Below are 20,547 nucleotides of genomic sequence, written 5' to 3' on the forward strand. Positions count from 1 at the left end.
GGATCCCTTGAAGGAGTAGGCCTGATTTTTGATTGCAGGTGACAGACTTTGGGTGAATGGAAGGGACAACCCTTATGGAATCAGGCTAGGGCTAGTAGAGCTAAGGGCCAGGTCATAAGGCGGCCGTCCCCCATAGACATCAATGGGATCAGTAGGTACATTGACTTGGCACGTTCATAGCTCACTCTAGAGATGCAGCAGCGGTGGTCCGGGGATCCTCCGGGCTCAGCATCCACTAGCTCAAGGTGGCACCTGGTTCCTGTGACCACCCTCCTGCCGAGCCCTGGGTCAAATGGGGGATGTTGTCACACTCCTTCAAACTGCCAATATTTTGTTTGAAAAATACTCTCAGAAACTCCTTAACAATTGCCTTACAGAGTAATTTGTTGTAATCAATAAACTAGACTGGAAGGGCTTTAAAACAATACCATTTTACTTTTCTTTTTCAAAATATTTTGGGTGAGATAATTAGCTCTGAAGCGAATGTTCCCACTGTAAAAGCTGTGGATAAAGAGTCAATTTTCCTTTATGCAGGGGACACTGGGCGTCATTCAGTGTTTGGCTGTGTAGTAGACATAAGTAAGGAGGGTTCTGGGAGTTTCTCTCTACCGGCCTTTATCCCGGGTTAGAGTCTCAACCAGATTCTTAAGCTCAACATCCTTTCACAGAAGAGAAATGTCCACAACATATCTGTCTTTGTCCTGCCCTGGTTCAGTCCAGCACTGAAAGGCTAGGCAATTATCTTCTGAACAAGAGTACCAACAGCAAACCCAGACACACGTTTCAGCCTGGTTGGCCCTCCTCAGGAGGATAGCTCAGGGGCAACGTGCTCGCTTTGGAAGCCAGAAGACACGGAACAACACAGGTTCGATCCCCGGGTCCACGCAGGGCGTCAGGAGGGGGGTGCAGGAGGGGCAAACTTCCCTGGGCCTCGCGCCTGAGAGGGGCCTCGCGGTGCCCTCTCCTCCAGTCCCTGCCTTCTGCCAGTTGCTGTCCCTCTCACCGACTCCTAGGCACTTCCTGCAGCAGCAGTTGCCTGGACTCTGCTGAACTTTTTTTCTGTTCAATGCAGCGCTCGAACTGTCGATGTGGGCCCCCATCCCCTCACTTACACTGGTTTCAAATGGAGTCTGTTTCGCCGATATCCTCACCTGTGATGCAGACTGGGGAGGCCGCGCTTTTCCCACCCACTGGTACAGAACGAGGGTGCATAACCCCGCTGCTGCCAGAAGCACAGAAACATCTTCAGCCCTCATCAAGGTTGTTGTGGGAGGTTCTGGCGTTCGCAGCATTTCCAGCTGGGAACTTTGGGAAGGGTGAATATTTGTTGACTGTAAATGCTCTTTCCTCTGCCTGACCAGTTTGATTGTGTTCATTCTGACAAAAAATAAAAGTGAGTATCCGATACAACCAGCAGTTTTGTGTTGAGGAAATGAAAACACTGTAAGGGCACCATAGGGCCCAGTAGTTAAGCCCGATTTGAACATGTCCTGTCGCAACAGTCTATGCTCATGTGTGACATTTTCACATAGTTCTACTTTTTAGCTAACAGCGCTGCATGAATCCGACTTAAAATACCCACATGAACAGTACAAATTAAAGTTCAGACTGCAAAGTGCTTTTGACTTCAATGCCAAGACACTTCATTTTTTCTTATACAGCATTGGTTTTTTATATACAGCTTTTTTTTAACCCAAGGCAGCCAGCTTTCAAGAATGCAGACATATACATCCTTAATATTAATCATCCAAGTGGTAGACTATGACATCCTTTTTAGTTTTAGCTATTAGGTGCGGCACCTATAAGTTGAAAGTATTGCATTAGAGCACAGATAGCGGGAAATGGCACAAAGCTTGTAGATGTTGTCTGGATATCCCCTCTACCCCCCATTGACTTTCTATGGCTATGCTAATCCCTATGGGAATTCGCACCCAGTCCCTGAATAAAAAAAACACACCCTCATGGCAACACTTTGTGCTAGCTTTAATCAAGCCTTACTGTCAAACTTTGCACTCAAAGTGCCTGCCAGTGATTTCTCAAAGGAGTCTTCTTAGAGTGAATGACTTACTGGACACTGTAAACACACCACTGGTGTAATAAAAATGTCTTAACCAGATCTGCCTACAGCCACTTTATTTAAAAGTAGCATGCATGTCCTTTACTGAAGTCCTGTTAAAAACAAGCATTGGCAAAGCCAACAGTTTTGGTGTGTACATACGTAATAGACATTTGCAGGCACTGCTATTAGATGTGAAGCTTTTTGAACCATTTTGCACTTGCCGCCATCAACGGACAGTTAATTCCAATACAGCAGTGCCTTTTCCATGCCTACATGAAAGCCCAAACTGTTGCCATTGCCAATGCTTGTTTTGCTTTACCCTTGATGCACAGGACCATGCATCAAGGGTAGAGCAAACATAAGTGTTACCACATGGCTAATATGGACCACATTGAATGTAGGCCAGTCTAGCCAGTAATAACACTGATTGTGGGCAGCCAGTCTGGATATACTTTCTGTGGCATGGCATTTTTAGGAGCTGGGAGTCCTTATATGTTAATGTTAATGTTAAAGGACATTTGTACCGCGCACTATCACCACCGGAGTGGTCCCCTGGTGCTCTGGCGGCTCTGAAACAGGAGGGGAGGTTGAGTTAGTGGGAGGAAGCAGGAAAAAAAGCACGAGAGCAGTGATGTGCTGTTGGTGGCCTCAGCCCGGTGCATCCGTTGGCTGGGCCTGGGGTGTTTGTGGCCGGTAGTCGTTGTGTACTGTTGTGCAAGGCTATGTGTAATTTTGTTTTGTTGTTGCAGTGTAGTGAAGTTTGTGCGGTTTGTTGTGCTGTAGGTTTTGGTTGTGTTTGGTTTGGAGTTTGAGAGGTGTATGCAGAAAGGGAGATTGTTAGTAGGGGTTGGTTAGTTTGCGTAATGGTAATACTTCCATATATTGGTGCAGCCTGCATGGATATACATGGGAACAGGCAGCATGAACATATTTTTATACTGGCATATGTTGTGGGCAAAGGCAGCATGAAATGCATTTGACAATGTTCCTGTGCATGGTTGGTGACTTGCAACTATTGTCTTTTTCCATGTGCGACCATACAAAACCAATTGCAAACTGTATGGCTTTCTACCCAACCTTTTAAAGAAAGTGATGTAAAATGCACCATTTAAACCCATATTTCAATTTTTTTCTTGGGAGTGAGAACCCCTATCAAGCACCCCTTTTTTGGTTTGGACTCCCTCACCAGCCTCCACTGTACATGTCACTTTGCACGATGCGTTTTGTAATGCGCATATAGGTGCTGGCCGCTTCTTAATGCTGGCACCTCGCACCACACGTCGGCATGCCATCCTATACATATTTATGCATTTGATACAAAAGTTAGCCTGACAAAACCTTTCTTTAGTAGAAAAACCTATCTTTGCTGTAGTTGATTCGCAGTTGTAGGAATAGACCACATTTCGGTTCCTCCACACAAAACCTCAAGGGAATATTTCTCGTGTCCGTTTCTGGCCATGCTGCCGCTGGCCAGTGCAAATAATCATAAGGGGGCCTCACCAAATCTTTTGCCCCGGGCCTCACCACACCCTGTGACAGCCCTGGGTCCGCGCTTAGAAACCTCTGGGTATTAAGCGTGTTATAAATAACCTATCATAGTGTATCATATCCTCAGTGAGGTGGAGCTATGCCTCTCTGAGAGCAGTGAGCAGGGCTGTAAAGTAGAACATGCCCATAAGGCGGTAGTAACAGAATTACGTATAGCTGGAGGTCTTTTTTCCACTTTACCACCAAAAAATGGAGGAATTCCGCCCGTGGTAACTACTCCAAATCCTCGCTGGAGTCCTATGGGTTCCAAGAATGGGGATTAACAGCGCCATTCTTGCCCTTGCCATCGGCTGGAGTGGGAATCGCTAGATGCTGGACAGTATTTCCACCAAACTTGAAACTTTACATGAGGCCTAGGCCTATCTGACATATAGGTGGGGAAGCAGCAGGCCTCTGGACTCTTATCAATGCTAGCCCCACATTCATTTTTAGCCTCACCATCAATGTTCAATCCTCGAGTAAATAATAAAAAACGAATGAAAATGTGACACATGGGGAAACACGGTTTGTATATGAGGTATCCGCTTCCAGATTAAAGCTTAAGGTAAGGAGAGAAGGGGCATTCTTAACTATGCTACTCGGAGTAGAATATCAGTCTAAAGACTGATACATGATAAACATGCAAAGACCTGTCACGAATGGATGGGAGGCACAAACTTCATTTTTTCCTTTTACAAAACAGAATTAACTTTATTTAAATTATTGTGAATTGACAAAGGCGCAATAAATGCGCATGAACAGTGTAGGACTTTGTGCACGGGACAGGGTCGTCCCCCCCCCCAACCTCAGTGACTGGGATGGAAAGTCATTCTTGCGTACTGAGGGATGAACAAGGTTGCGCGGGTAACTCGTGGGGTTGAGGATCTCAAGGAGGGCAGGGATTGCTCTTGAAGGGGGGGGGGGGTTATCACGTTGTAAACATTGTGATAGAAGCACAGCAGGTGTGGGAATAGTGCCAACCGTGCCATCATGCAAAAGCATGGGATGCCATGATTGCAGTGGGTGGATGTTGAAATCAATGGTCATGCATCACCCACCCATGGAGAATCACCAATGAAAGGGAGTGACCATCAGGGGTACAAGTAGGTGCAAGTCTCAGAGGTCCACATTGGTCCACCCAAAATGGGCCCCATCAATATCAGGGCTTTCTCTCCCTGAACTCAGGCCCTCCATGACTGTAGGGGGAAGAGGAGTCAGAGGCGCCTTGATTGCGAGCAGGACGGGCCACCAAACCATATTCTATATTAGGCACACCATTTCCAGGGAAGACTGGAGGGGGCATAGAAGTTTTCTAGGTGCAGGAATAGAGCCAAGCTGGGCAAGTGTGCATTGGGCACAGCCGGTAGCAAGGGAGATGGTCAGATGGGGCACGACAGAGACGTCTTGGGCGGAGGTCTAAGGCTATCCTGGAGCTTGGTCGCCATCCTTCATCACACGTCTGGAAGATAAAAGAGAGAGGAGAGTGAGTTGGGCATTTTCAAGACACAGCAGCAGTATTCGACAAAAACACCAATAAAACAAAGCAGGCAGTTCATTCCAAAAAAGCAAAGCTCAAGGGTATCTCTGCTTAAGTGGGCAATTTCTGACGGGCATCATCTGTTGGGAACCACTTTGCACCCCCTCTGATTTAATGAAGGGTGGACAAGCCTTCAAGTTCTCGGCTGGAAGCATTTTTGGAATCAATAAAGTGCAGGTTCGAAGCAGCTGGGATCGGTCAGGGCCCTACTGAACCGACTCACCGAACCTTAAAATGTTCCATCTGCCCAGTTCGTGGCTCGTATCCATTCAAACCAGTTCAAACTATAGGTGCCTCTTGGTTTGAATCAGGTCGCACCAATTCAAATTTGAATGCAAAACCCATATCAAAATAAAATCAACTAAAATGCAATAAAAACACAACAAAACAAACATTCTGTCAAATGAAATCGAGACAGAGAAAGGAAGGAATGGGTGGGTCTACTCTGACTCTGCTCCATTTCCATGTTGAAATTGGGGTTTGAACATTTTAAATCCTTTTCACCTTCAGTTGCAAATAGGTAGTTCTCCAAATTTAGCTAGGCTAACTTCTGATTTACTAAAATCTAGCATGTTTGTTTATGCCTGTGATCAAACAATGTTTATTAGGTTGCTTTAAAAAACATGCAACGCTCCATCGCTTTGGGTTGTAAGGTACATGTGATTTCACACAAGCTATGATTTTGCTAAAATGATGCAACTGAAATCTGGAAAAAAATACCTTTTTGCATGAGCAATTTGTGAGAGGTTACATTTTAATTAAAAACCACATATAGATAACATTTTCAGTAGGTACTAAATTGTGCGGGGAACATCTGACGTTAAGCAGTAGTGCGTAAGTACCCGCCGCACCGGCTCCTGATATCCATGTTTTATTTGTCATCTTATTTTTTCTATACATTCTTTCTCATGTGGCTGGGGTGATTTGTTACAGCTTTCAAGAGCCGAGCCCCCTCTTACCTTCCATGTTGTTGGTGTCATTTCCTCTTCAGGGACCCTTTCTGCTTCTCCTGCTCGGATGGTCTCTGCTTCTTCGCCTTGTCTTCTTTCCTCGGCCGGTTGGCCTGGAGATTCTCGTAGATCATGCCCTCATCTTTCTGCCTGAGAGAAAACAAGGTGTGGGTCCACGACAACCACGGCGAGCGGTGAGTTGTTATTCAGAAAAGAGAGTGGTAAAAGACCGGGGAAGCAAGGGAGGCAGAAGAATTCATATACGTGAGACGTTTGAGTGGACACTCATAGGGCGGTCTTACTTTGATGATTTGCGCGCGGCTTTGCTGTGTGTGTTCTTCGACCCTTGAAGGCACTGGATGTTCCCATACTGAGACTCTGAATTTTTCTACAAGACACGACAAAAAAGAGAGACATGTTACAGTGCAAGGAGTATTTATGCCCCAAAGTATTCTCCTTACAACCATGCCGGCATACCGGGGGGTGAGGCACGTCTAGCTGTCGCCAGGTACTCACAGTGGTGCTTAATGCTTACTCCACCTCAAAGTGGCCCTGTCTGTACTCCTCTCTCATTGGTTTATAATGCTTATATACACCTCACATAGGCCCTAACTGTGCTCATATCACAGTGGTTCTGTCTTCACTTGCTGCACCATAGTTCTACCCGTACACCCTACTGTCACTCACAACTGTTCTACTCTCTAATGGGGTGGTGCCGCTTAGTCTCCCACAGGATCATGCAACTAATTAACAGAACAAGGAACTGACATAGCCAACCCACAAAGCACTCTTTGACCACACACATTGTCTCCCTCAGTTCTACTGTGTTGGCCGACCACAGTTAGGGCATAGTCTTCCACAACACAATATACCTTCATGAAATTGATCAAACACAAAATGTTTTGTTGATGCATGTGTAAGTCAAACTTGCAACTGTTGACTTGATACCAAAATGCAATTTGCAATGTCCTACGGAAATCCCAGATCATTGCCAGCCTGCACTACAGGACAAACCCAGGTACTAAAACGCCAGTGTCATATAATGCATTACGATGACTCCTGCCTCCAACAGTACCCATCTCACAGTGGTGTTTCTTGCTTGTACCTTTATGACAATAGTTCTGGCTGCTTTCATCTGACAGTGGTTTGTTCTTTATCCATCTCTCAGTATTTTATACTTTGTGGTTGTGTGTATACATCTCACATTGGCCCTGTCTACACACAGTGCATCATGCTTCTACCTGTACCCATGCCACAGTGGTTCCTACATTCATCCCATAATGTTGCAGACTGCATCTTGCAGTGGTCTTCCCCATCTGTATTTGTATTTGTTTATTTATATTGTGCAGCCTGCCCACCGGCATCAGGGCGCATGTTTAGAAAGGTAGTTACAAGAAAGTGTTACAGAAGACAGTTAAAGATTACAATTATATATACATACACATATATAAATATATACATACATTTACAGGGTAATATACAGCTGAAGTATATAAATGGTAGTCGGGAAGGTGCAGCATGCAGCCAGTGTTACATAGGAGTGGCCGCCATAACGTCTTGCTCGTGGAGTCAGTGTTTTGTTCTGCTTTTGAAGGATTGGAGGGAGGGGACATTCTTGAGCTCATTAGGTAGGGGGTTCCAGAGCTTCGCCGCCAGGACTGGGAAGCTCGAACCTCTGGCAGTTTGAAGTTTGTGCCCATCTCACAGTGCCACTGACTTCTTATACCCATTTCACAGTAGTTTCTTTCTGCATCACTCTCACAGTGCTACTGTCTTTAATAATCTCCCAGGTGTTCTGCCTGTACCCATCTCTAAACAGTTGGACTGATGTGATGATTCACATACTCTCGTCACTTCTCCCCAGAGAGGAACACCTTTCCATGAGGCTAGGGAGGTGAGGCCACTAACCAATGGTCCCCATAGGGGTGGTTTCATGAGGGAGGGCTTTATGGAGAGTAACTCCCTTCCTGGGGATAAGGATGTGAGACGGAGGACTTAAACACTCTTTTCCCATGATAGATCACCCTTTTCCTCCTGGTCTTGAGAAGCCAAAGCTTATAATATCTGGAAAGAGTTATTTAGAAAGTGTCAGAGTATACTCCTGTACTAACTTGTCGTCTAAGTCTGTTAGTTCGGATCTACGTTAGATCGAGTAGCTAATTCTATTCCTTTCCTTACCGGGACTGAGATGAAGAAGACTGATGACGATAAAAATAGTATAGCTGACTCAAGTACTATCACAAAGAAGACTATCAGAAACATGAAGACTACCAGCCATGCAAGTACTGAGAAGTGGTGGCCCTCAGGAGACATAATGAGTGGCCCAGTGTAGAAGGAGGAACTGCAGTGGTATATACCTCTGCAGAGGTGTGGTGCCTCCTACGCCATAAGAACAAAAGAAGGACTGCATATCAGAGAGTCGCAGCAAACCAGGACGAGAGACTGTGAAGCCCAGAAGCAGAAGGGGATGAGGAGAAGGCCAGGACAGAGGCGTGAGCAATCCGCTCGTGAAGTCAAGAGGACAATAGGACTCCTTCACCTGACGATGTCCAGATGGTAGTGGGAGGCTGCCAGATGGTGACGTGAACGCAAGAAGCAGCATCCATACCATCACTTCAAGGGCCGGGCAGGAGATCCAAAAGGCAAAAGAACCGAGTCACGGAGAAACCCACACAACTCTCCGAGCAGCAGAAGTACCTCAGGAAGAACCGGCCACCCATCCCTGGTGCAGACAAGGTAATGGAAGAAGCGTGAGGACTGATAGGGGCTGAAAGGTGCAGGAATTACAAACCTGGTACCTAGATTATGAACAGGACTATCTCCTGTGTGTCAGTACTTGACACGTGAGGCAGCCAAGGTGACATAAAGAGAGGGGTAGAGAAACCAGGGTGGAGGACCCAACCCAAAAGAGTGATACACGTCATCTACCTCATGGCAGTACTTGGCAGGGATGTAAACCAAGTGGGCCAAGCCAAGGAAGAAGAGAAACCGGGTTCAAGGACCCAACCCAAGAGAGTGATACGAATCATCTTACTCATGGCAGTACTTGGCAGGGATGTAAACCAAGTGGGCCAAACCAAAGAAGAGATACAAGGGTCGAGGACCCAAACCAAGAGCACAATGCAAGTCATCTTCCTTTAATTTAATTTTAATTTAATTTAGCATTTATATAGCGCTACGACCCCGCGGGTATCTGAGCGCTGCTTATTACCCACAGTGTATGGTGCTCATTTATCGACCTTGGAAGGATGAAAGGCTGAGTTTGGCCCTGCTGGGATTCGAACCTGCATCAGCAGGCTCTTCACAGATGTCAAAGCAAGCTCTCTACTCACTGTGCTATCGGACCGGCTTGTGGCAGTACTTCGAAGGAAAGTGGACCAAGTGGGCCAAACCAAAGAAGAAGAGAGAAACCAGGGTTGCATACCTTCACAACACTGAGAGTTTTGTGTTGCGAGTGTGAAACCTAATAAGGAGACATGGGGAAGGGAGTCCTTTTCCTGGTAACGTGGACTGGGAGGAAGATCCAACAAGCTTGGGGAAGGGAATCATTCCCCTGGGCTAATTTGAGACTGAGACCAAATGCCAGGGGAAAGGAGGCATTCTCCTGGCTCATGAAGAAACTGTAATTTTGGAACCGTGTGACCTGGGGAAGGGAGTCATTCCACCAGGTTGTTTGCAAATTGAACGCCAGGAGAAGGGAGATATTTTCCTGGCCCAAACAGGGGAACATTGTGTATTATTTGGAACTTTGTGACCTGGGGAAGGCAATCGCCCCACCAGGCCTGTTATTTGGAACTTTGTGACCTAGGGAAGGGAGTCATTCTGCCAGGTTGTTTGAGACTGAACGCTGGGAGAAGGGAGGCATTCTACTGGCCACCAAGGAGACATTGTGTGGAACTTTGACAATAACCCAGGGGAAGACAGGCATTCCCCTGGGATCAGCCCAGTGCTGATTTATTTATTAGTTTATAGTATAAGTGCCAGAAGTAGGGGGTTCTTGACACTGGACAGTGGACACTTTCACTTTAACAGACACCCTGACAGTCACCTAAGGGCTATAGTTAAGGCAGGGAAAAAAACTCTTAGAAATAGGGTAAGACAGGTTTTCTTGTGCTTTACTTTTACTAATAAAAGTCTATAGCCCCAAATATGCCACCTTTGTGTCAGACTCCTTCTTCTGCACACTTACACTGCCAACACACATCTTGCAGTGCATCCGACAGACAAAACCAAAACGACTGTTAGATACGTGCAAACAGTTAGAACCACTGTAAAATATTGTAGACAGCGGAAACTATTGAGAGATGGGTACAGGCAGAACCTCTGTGTGGCTGGTAAAGACAGATGCCGTGTGAGATTGATACATAAAATGAAACACTGTGAGATGGTTACAAGCAGTCAGCGGCACTGTGAGGAGGGTAAAGGCAATGAAGGGCACTGTGAGATGGGTACACACAGTCAGGGGCACTGTGAGATTGGCACAGCATAATGAGTTGGATATGGATGGTTAAAACGCTGAGATACGAACAGGGAGTCACAACTACTGTGATGTGGTTATAGACAGCCACACCCAATGTGAGATGGGTACAGACAGGGCTTTAAGTGGGCCCCGGCTAGCCCCGGCAGGCACCAACAATTGTGTCTGAGACAGGGCCATCACAGGGCTCCCTAATGTCCCCACTGCAGCCCACCAGAAGCAAAGGCTTTTTATAAAGCCTGAAACTCTCACGTAAAAGTGAGAGCTTCTGGCTTTAGAAAAAAGCCATGCCTGCCTTTTAATTGCGGCACTGCCCCCCTCCCTGCAGCGCACCCCTTTCATTATAAATGCAGGGATCTTCACCCTCGCACCACGGGTGCGAGGGTGATGATCGATGTAAAGTGGTGCCTGGCAGGAGGTCGGTGTCGCAATTAGGTGCCAACACTTACCTGATTTGAATGCCTCATGTTAGGCCACGGCCCTTTTGCAAAATCGAGCCGGGGCTCTTACAGGGAGAGGTCAGGCAAGTGTGGCCTCTTAATTCTGGCGCATACCCCCTGACAGACCACTGCCATTTTCAGCTTCACCCCAGCCCTATGAACCCTGACTCAATTTGGCAGGCCACTTAAAGCACTCAGTGGAGACACTCTTTGTATATATCACAGTAAATAAGCCTCTGCGAATGAGACATATCCTTGACCTTAAGCCCAGGGACCGCATCTCTCCTGCCCTAAAAAGTTTTCACTGCCTCCCGGTTCAAATCCCTCTGCATCATCCACAAGGCTATCTGTGCGAGGTGACCAAACTATCTTCAACTTTATCTTACTAAATACTCTCCCTCTGGACAACTACGTTCCTCTGGCACCAATACTTTGTGTGTAAAGCATTTTGCTAGACAGAGGGTAGGTGGTTGTTTGCTTTCCTCAGCTGGCTCCCTCCTATGGAACAGCCTCCCCCTCCCTCTGCGCCTTGAGCAGGACTTCCTTAAATTCCGGAAGCTCCATAAGACTTTCCTCTTTACCTCCTCCTTCCCTTCCTTTCTTCTCTGCTAATCCCACAGTTGCTGTGATTGGTGTCCTGGGCCCTTATGCATCCTTGGGGCCCCTGAGCTCCCACACTCAATCGGCCCAGTTCCTGTCTACCCTCAGCACTTGCATTGGCACACCCTCCGCCCAGGAGGTTCACACTTACACCTAATGCGGCTTCCCTTATTCTCTCCCCTGCTAATCCCACAGTTGCTGTGATTGGTGTCCTGAGCCCTTATGCATCCACGGGCCCTGACTTCCCGCACCCAATCGCATAGCTCTCAACTCACACGCTTTTGGCGGGTGTCACCCGCCAAGCCTCCTGCACGCCCATTCATTCCAATGGGCGTCTCACCCGCCAAAAATAAAATCGGGTGATTTCACCCGCCTTTGCAACACAAATGGTTGAGAGCTATGCAATCAGCCCAGCTACTGTCTATCCTCTGCACTTGCACTTACACCCTATGCGCCTGGAAGCTCGCACTTACACCTCTCGCGGCTCCGGGCCGTCTAGCACTCAACATTCCTAGCACTTCATCTGTGGCTAGCTCATGAGCTCGGTCTCCCCTGCACTTACCCCCTCTGCCCTCTTCCTTGCTGCACTTGCACGTTCTGAATACTTACAAGGCATAGTAGATTCGTCCTCTTTTCCTTTTCGCCCCACTGCTCTTAAATATTGTGTTTTTATGTAGTTTGATGTATTTTCCAATCCAGCTCCCTCCCTTTCCCTGTGGGCACCCTGAAACAGTATTTTCTTATTGTATAATCGCCTAACAAGCAAACAATAAATAAATAAACAAACAAACAAACAATACTAGCACTTCTTCTGTGGCTCACCCAGGAGCTCAGACTCCCCTACACTTACACCCTCTGCCCGTTTCCTTGCTACACTTGCACGTTCTGAATACTCACAAGGCGGAGTAGGTACGTCCCTTTTTCCTCCCAGTGCTCTTAAATATTTTGTTTTGCAATGTGTTTCACTCCCTTCGCCCTGTGGGCGCTTTGAAACAGTATTTTACTTGCTGTATAATGCCTAACAAGCAAACAATAAATAAATAAATAAAATAAATACATATGGCAATGTAGCCATGCCAGCACGGTTATGCACACGCGCCTCTCGCGGCAGTTCTACCTCTTATCAGTTCCTGTATCACTGGCTTTGAAGAGACTCCTGAATTCGGCGCCATCGCAGGATCGGAAAAAAAGGATGGAGAAACCAGGAAATGGTGGGTGGGGGTAGCTCTAACTGGTCTGCAGTGCTGCTATATTTGAGGACGACATGGAGAGGCGAAGAAGGTAGGCATAGCAGCAGGCAGGTGGCGGATGTGTTGTGAAATGACACATAAGAAGGTCCTGTGTTGCAAGCTTAACTCTTTATTGCTGAAGCAGTACCAGCAATGCAGGGCATATAAACACGTGCATCATTTAGTCCCATAGGTAACTGGCCTTCACTGTGCTGGAGGGTGCAGTGCAATAATGCCTCTGGAAAGGGTTTTAAGCCTCTCTCAAGAAGAGCGCCGGGAGCTCGACCTGCTCCGTGTCCTCTCTGGCTGAGTCTCCCCTTCGCGCTCTATTCACCCGGCTTTTTAGTGTGGACAGAGACGGTACTGTCTTTGGAGCTGGCGGCAGGCCAGTTTGTCAGAGGTGGCACAAGATGCCAGCCATTTCCTTTCAGACACCATACACTTGCATTTAAGTGTGATGAGGTCTGAGTCGTACCAAGAGTTGCACTTGGCTTTGGGCTTCAAGCAAATCCTCATGACAGGGGCAAGTATATGAAGAGTGTCAGAGATAGATGAGTCAAGGTTAGAGAGGGCTAAGTCAGGATGTGAGTCAGCCAGATGTGCAGGAGGGGGAGAGAAAGTAGCAGTGAAAACCTCAACTGACACATGCTTCATGGGTCAGATTACCAAGAATGTGGGTGGCAGTGTGGGGGTTGACTCAGCCTAAGGGGTAGAGAGAGAGAGAGAGAGAGAGAGAGAGAGAGAGAGAGAGAGAGAGAGAGAGAGAGAGAGAGAGAGAGAGAGAGAGAGAGAGAGAGAGGAGAAGAGAAGAGAAAGTGGTCACTCCAGGAGAGAGGTGTGCAGAGAGGGTTATAAAGGGGGAGGTCTGAGGAGATCAGAACATCCAGAGTGTGCCCTGCAGAGTGAGTCAGCCAGAGGGAAGAATAGAGAGAGAAAGAGAGTCGCAGAGGTTGCGAAAGAGCCCAGAGGAGGGACAGGAAACATCCAGGTGGATGTTTAGGTCTTCGAGGAGGAGGAGGTGAGTGGGCGAGGCCAGAAGGGAGGGGGAGAGGAAGGAGGATACCTGACCAGGTGGCTGCTAGATAGTAGCCACAGTGAGAGAATGTCCAGGAGAGAAAGAGAGCCTTCAGACCAAGCATTCAAAGGAGAAGTAGGCCTGCATAGGAATGATGGAGGCAGGAATCCACTCCGGGAAGATCAAGGCTACACCCTCACCGGGATGGTTGGATCTGGGCGTGCAGAGGATCTTGTATCCATCAGGGAGGAGAGTGTCAAAACCTGTGACAGATCTGGCCGTGAACCATGTCTCGGTAAGACCAAGGACATCAAGGTCGAATTCTTCCAGGAGACGGCAGATGCCAGAGGAGTGTTTGACAGCTGATCGAGAAGTTAGAGTGTCAATATGGAGAAGGTCGCCACCTTTGAAACACTTTCGGGGAGGGGTACATGTTAGAGGTACTCCCTGCGGAAGTGTAGAAGGAGCCTGAGGGTAGGCAGAGGAGGGAGGAGGAGAGGACAAGGTAGCCAAGGGAGAGGGGGAAAGCACCAGAGAGGTGGCAGAGGAAGGAGGCAAGGAAGCTGGAGTAGGGAAAGAAGGAAGCGTCTATCAAAGAGGAGGAGGTTGGCCTGAGGGCCTTGGACCAAGACGGTGCCATTTAGGTAAACATTAATGATGATCTTAGAGGAGTGGAAGGGGACCAAGGGGGCCTCCCACTGGGTGCCACCATTAATGGAAGAGGAGGAAAAAGGAGAGCGCACAGAGACCATATGTGGTGTCCATAGGTCTGGCGAAGAAATGACAAAGAGGATGTCGGTGAGGGTCTGTCTGGAGGAAGCGCTGGTAGAGGTATCAGTGATAGAAATAAAAGCTCTTTGTGATCCACCTAAACACAAACAAAAGGGCAGGAAATCAGATGTATCAGACTAAAAAGGACCAAAATCAAAACAAATAATCAAATTACACTCTACAGTGAACTGGGTTATCCAAAAAAAGTATGGGCAGCAATCTAAGTACAGTGTAAAGAGCTGGAGAAGACCCACTTGAAGGCTCTTGTGGGCTAAAGAAAGCAGAAAAGACAACACCATAGGAATGGAACATTGGAAAGGATCCACATTCTGACCGCTGCACCAGTCGCAGATCTTAGGGCAATGGTCCAGGATTTTGTTGCGGGCCGCCTGGCTGAAAGCAACACCTCCATCACATCATCTGGGAGGTCCCAATCCTTGTATCTCAACCTTTCAGATACCAAGCATGAAGGTTGAGAGACCTGACCTCTGGATGGAGAACCTGCCAGCAACATAAAACAAAATGCTCTTTTCTTGTGCTATTTTCCAGGTATTCATGATCAATCTTCTGAGAGGCAAATGTTTATGGAGAGGGGCACTCCTCCAGTCCTGCTCCCCCTCTGTCACTGGTAGGATCCCACAGTACATAACTCCAGTGAGAGCAGATCATCACGGTAGGGAAGACGGCGCAGAGAGCAGATGGACATGTCGAGAAGGTCCGGGTACCACGCTCTCCTGGCCCAATTCGGAGCAATGAGGATCATTCGGGAACCGAACCTCCATAACCTCCGCAACACCTGAGGAATGACAGGGACTGGAGGAAACGTGTACAGCAGTGGGAAAGACCACTCCACTACGAACACGTCCCCTAAGGCTCCTCTTGGGGGAAATTCCCACGAGCAGAATCTCTCGCACTTCCAGTTGACACTGGTGGGGAAGAGATCCACTTGTGGTGTTCCCCCAAAGGGTGAAGATCTCCAAAAGGACGTCCTGAGCCAACTCCCACTCATGAGTGACCATGCTCTGCCTGCTCAGAGCATCCGCCGCTGCGTTTTCGTCTCGGGCCAGATGAACTGCCGAGATTGAGATTTCCTGTTGGATGGCCCAGAACCAGAGCTGCATCGCCTCCCTGCACAACAGGAGTGACCCTGCCCCCCCCCCCTTTTTGTTGAGGTAATGCATGGCCACTGTGTTGTCCGTCATAATCAGGACAGTCTTCCCCCGCACAGATGGCAGAAAAGCCTTCAGGGCCAGCCTGATGGCTCTTAGCTCTAACAGATTTATGTGGAGTCTGGACTCCGACGGAGACCAACGGCCGCTGGCTATCAACTCGTTGGCATGAACACCCCAACATGTGAGGGAGGCATCCGTCACGATCGTCACCTCCAGCAATGGTTGCCAAAGCGGTGCCCCCTTCATCAGATTTCCTTCGTCGGCCCACCATGGAAGACCCTGGGTGACCGAGAGCGGAATCTGAATGGGATCCGGCATCCTGCCGGAGAATTGTGACCAGTGCATCTTGAGAGGCCACTGCAGGGATCTCATCCGCAGCCTGGCCTCTGGCACCAGAAAAATGCAGGATGCCATGAGGCCGAGCAACCTTAAGAATTGGAAATCCGGGAGACTCTGGGCAGGTTGAAACTTGTCCACCATATGCAGAATGTGATGAGACCTCACCTGGGGAGGCGAACACTGCCCCAGGTATGTGTCGAGCACTGCTCCGATGTATTGGAGCCGCGGGGAAGGTGTCAAACGCAATTTCTTTAAATTTAGGGAGAAGCCCAGCTTGTGAAGGGAATGGCAAGTGACGGATAGATGATCCAGGGCTTGCTCGGGGGAACGCGCCCTGATCAGCCAATCGTCCAGGTAGGGGTAGACGTGAATCCCCCCTCTCCTGAGGTACGCTGCCAAAACCACCATCAGCTTGGTGAAGACCCTCAGGGTGGAGGTCAATCTGAATGGCAGGACCCGAAACTGAAAGTGCGAGTCGCCAGCCGCGAACCTCAGGTACTTCCTGTGCTTGGGATGAATCGGCACATGAAAGTAAGCATCCTTGAGGTCCAGAGACACCAACCAATCCTGAAGTTGAAGGGCCTGGAGAACTTAAAAAAGAGTGACCATCTTGAACTTGTACTTCCTGAGAAGCTTGTTCAACCAACGCAAGTCCATGATGGGTCTCAATCCCCTGTCTTTCTTTGGGATCAAAAAATAAGGGGAATACCATCCCTTGTTCCTCTCCACTACAGGCACCAGTTCTATGGCGCCTTTCTCCAGCAGGGATAGGATTTCCTGCGCAAGGAGCGGATCCGGAAGCTTCAAAGAGAGTTTCCCCTGTGGATTGTCGTGAGGCCGCTGAAGGAAGGGAAGGCAGCAGCCGTGGGCTATGATATCCAGAACCCACGCATCTGAAGTAATGGTACACCATTCTCCAAGATGCTGCGCAAGTCTGCCCCCAACCATGGGACATGGCCTCATGACTGAGCTGTAGTGGCTAGGGAAGTGCCTGAAGGCAAAGAGGCAACTTGCCGAGCGGCTTTGGCACCCAGAGTTCCCCGTCTACCACGGGTACCCTTATGTTGGCCCCTTTGACTGGCAGCTCCTCTCGATCTACCAAAAGAGGAGTAGAAACTAAAAGAACCTCCCCTCCATTGCTGTCCCCTAGGAAGAAAAGGCAAAGGTTGACGTACTGCAGCGCTCAAAGACTTTGCTGCAGCTTTGGAGGTCTGCAACCTCTCAAGGCTCTCGTCAGCCTTGCTGCCAAATAAATGAACGCAATCAAAGGGCATGTTCAGAAGACGGGCTTGCACATCAGGAGCAAACCCTGACTTCCATAACCACGCAAACCTGCGTAGGACGGTGTTCGACGCCATGGACCGGCTGGCACAGTCTGCTGTGTCCAAATCCGACTGAAGGGATTCACACATAGCATCCTTGCCATCACGCATGAGGGCTAGGAAGCCATCCCTCTCCTCCCCTTCTCGGGAATATGCTCAGCCACTAAGGAAGCACAGTTCCACAGAGTGTGTGTAAATCTTGCCAAGGCACACATGGAGTTGACAGCTTTCAGTGCCATGCTCCCTGAAGAAAAGACCTTCCGAGCCCATCCATCGAAGCGCTTGTCGTCCCTATCCGGAGGGATGGTAGGGTACGCCTGCTGCCTCGAGGTGGCTGTAGCCGCCTAACCCACCAAACTCTCAGGAGTGGGGTGAGTAGACAAATAGCTGGGGTCGCTAACAGATGGGCAGTACTTTTTTGACAAATTCTTATTGACCGCCGGAAGAGATTCCGGAGCCTGCCAAGCCGATGACACTCTTTTTTGCAACATAAAATGAAAGGGCAATACCTGGTCAGAGAGGGGACCCTGGTCCAAGATGTCAGTAAGGTCATCCTGAATAAAATCCTCAGGAGGACTGGACCACCACAGGTATTCGGAGACCCTAGACATGAGTTGCCTGTTGGAAGAGTCTGCATGAGCCCCCGGCTCAGGCCTACCAAACTCAACTTGCGGAGAAGTGTCCAGGCCACTGGCATCATGGAGGGTCTGCCTCAACTCCTCCAAGGGGCTGTCAACCAACAATCCCGTAGCCTCATCCTGAGAAGCAGGGTCTTCAATCTCTGACCTTTCCTCCTCTTCAAAAATGTCGGTCAAAGGTCTGGAAAACCCAGAAGTGACAGAATAGGGCCTGGGGCCCTATACCAGCCTCCCAGACTTAACCACCTCCTCAGGAACTCCTCAGACACATTATGCCCAAAAAGCGTTGAGGGCGCCGAGGGCCTCGACGCTGAGGGCATCGAGAACATCAACGCCATCGAGAACATAGACGTCGAAACAGCCGAGGGCTTCGATGCTGGAATCTGCGCCATGGGTGTTGACGCCGCTACAGTGTGGGCTGGTAGGAACGAACAGCATCATCCTAGTCTGACTGTCCCGGCGCCGAACGAGTCGACGCCAGCGTCGATACCTCCACAGGCCGCAACAGTCTCGCTGGGGATGAGGACCAAGACCTGGACGCATGTCTATTGTGACTGCTCTTGTCCACACGGGACCTCCAGGGCTCCCTGTGCGAGTCGTGGCGCGAACCCGAGACCGAAGGCATGCGAGCCGCAGTTCGAGAGCATTCTCTGCCGGCTTTGTGAGAAGGTGCAACAGGAACCGTGCCTTGCGACTGGAAAATCGCCATCATTTGCTCTTTCAAAGCCGCCCAATCCTCCGGGGTTGAGGACTTCGTGGGACAGGCTGCCTTACGCACGGCGCCATCCTCCAAGGAGGACAGGGAAGGTGATTGGTGCCTGCGCTTCCTAGAGTGCTGCTAGTGCTGCTAGGACAAGGAATGGTAGAACCACTCCGGGACCGAGAACTTGGAGCCTCCTCTCGACGTGGATAGTCGCCCCTCGAGTCATCGGTGGAAACCCTACACTTCGATCGGGACTTATGGGACGTCGAGGCTACCTACCTTGAGCTTCCCCTTCCTTTCACGCAAGGCCTTGGTGGTTAGAGACTGGCATTTCGAGCAGTTGTCAATGTTGTGCGACTCACCCAGACACCATAAAGAAATACGGTGCAAGTCTGTCAACGACATCTTGGACTTGCAGTCCCGGCAAGTCTTGAACCCAGACTTTGGAGTCGGAGGGGTTGAAGAAATAGACATCATAAAGGTTGATGATACACACGAGGCGCGCCGAGTTTCACAAAGCTATACATGTTCGCTGTCGGAACAAATCGGAACTGAGGCAACGGGCACCGTGCGTCCTAAATATCACATTCGGTGACGTTGACCCTCGACGGAGGCCCTCGAGGGACATCGTCTCGATGCCATTGACGCAAGACGCCCTCTGCTGAAAAGTAACCGAAGTGCACATCTGTGGACATTAGATGTCATAGATGTGGAATACGTCGGAGGACACAATCTCTTTGAAAGTGTTTTTTCTACAACCACTTGGTTCAATAATCCAAAACATTAGTCTCTTCCACACAATGGGCCTCATTATGAGGAAGGCGGTAGAGGGTTAATGGCGCCGGTAGAGCTGCCGGTGCCGTTAACCCTCTACCGCCTCATTACGAGGTCTGCTTGCGGGTCCCGCTAAGGACGTCTGGTAAAACCAGGCGTCCTTAGCGGGACCCGCTAGAAGACCAGGATGCTAACAACGGGCCTGTCATTAACGGGCCCGTTGTTAGCATCCGCCCCATTTCCATTGAGCCCTATGGAGCTCAATGGCAATGGGGATGTACCGGGTCTGGGTCCCAGGAAAGGGAATTACCGGGCCCTCCAAGGTCGGAATGGCGCGGTAATTCCTCATTCCTGGAACCCGGACCCAGTACCCGGTATGGGGGTAGCCATGCCACTAAAAGCGTCATGGCTACCTCTATACTCGTAATGAGGCCCAATGTCTTTGCTAGACTTCAAAGGTAAATAAGCAATCACAATTATTCTTCCATTGAAAAGCTTTTGTTAGAATAGCTCAACCAAAACAACACTTGTTCAATGTCTCTTCTTCAACATCTTTTTACCATAAACATATCTTGTTCAATCAACTGGTTCTTTCCTGGTCCACTCTCCTGCCAATATGAACTCTAAAAGGTCCCTTTCCTGGTTCACTCTCCTGCCAAGAAGAAAAGCTCCTATCTCTACAGGTGATTTCTATGGTAGTATTATGTCTTAAGGTCTCCCCAATTAGACATCTCATAAAAGGAGAGCTATCTCTTTTGCCTTATTGGTAATTTTGGACAACCTCTTGGTTGTTGAGGGTTATAAGGTTCCCCTTGTGGACTATTTACAAATGGAGAATGATTCCCTTTTTGCACTTACTCTTCTTTAAAATAGCCTCTTGGCTGTTGGCAATGTAAGTTACAAACATCCCTTTCTTGTATTTTGTTAGGGAGATTTATCATTTGTATGCTTCATCCCCTCTCCTAGTGAGACCCCCAGCACTTATTGTTGGACT

At 48.8% G+C, this 20,547-nt stretch overlaps 1 protein-coding gene across 7 annotated transcripts in view; it reads right to left on the minus strand.

Moving 5' to 3' along the window:
- Positions 1–4,268: 4,268 nt before the first annotated feature.
- The window catches only part of PTPN6 (protein tyrosine phosphatase non-receptor type 6), a 583,776-nt gene continuing 567,497 nt past the window's right edge, over positions 4,269–20,547 (minus strand). For 4 of the 7 annotated variants that reach the window (XM_069650624.1, XM_069650626.1, XM_069650621.1 and 1 more), the window contains 3 exons: positions 6,376–6,461; positions 6,083–6,223; positions 4,269–5,045 (listed from right to left, as the gene is read on the minus strand). In XM_069650624.1, the coding sequence (XP_069506725.1) occupies positions 6,100–6,223; positions 6,376–6,461 (210 nt within the window). In that variant the 3' untranslated portion in view covers positions 4,269–5,045; positions 6,083–6,099. The remainder of the gene's footprint in view (positions 5,046–6,082; positions 6,224–6,375; positions 6,462–20,547) is intronic. The other 3 variants (XM_069650623.1, XM_069650620.1, XM_069650627.1) reach the window with 1 other exon arrangement.

The sequence above is a fragment of the Ambystoma mexicanum genome, chromosome 3p, assembly GCF_040938575.1.
Source record: "Ambystoma mexicanum isolate Mex_15411 chromosome 3p, UKY_AmexF1_1, whole genome shotgun sequence".
NCBI lineage: Eukaryota > Metazoa > Chordata > Amphibia > Caudata > Ambystomatidae > Ambystoma > Ambystoma mexicanum.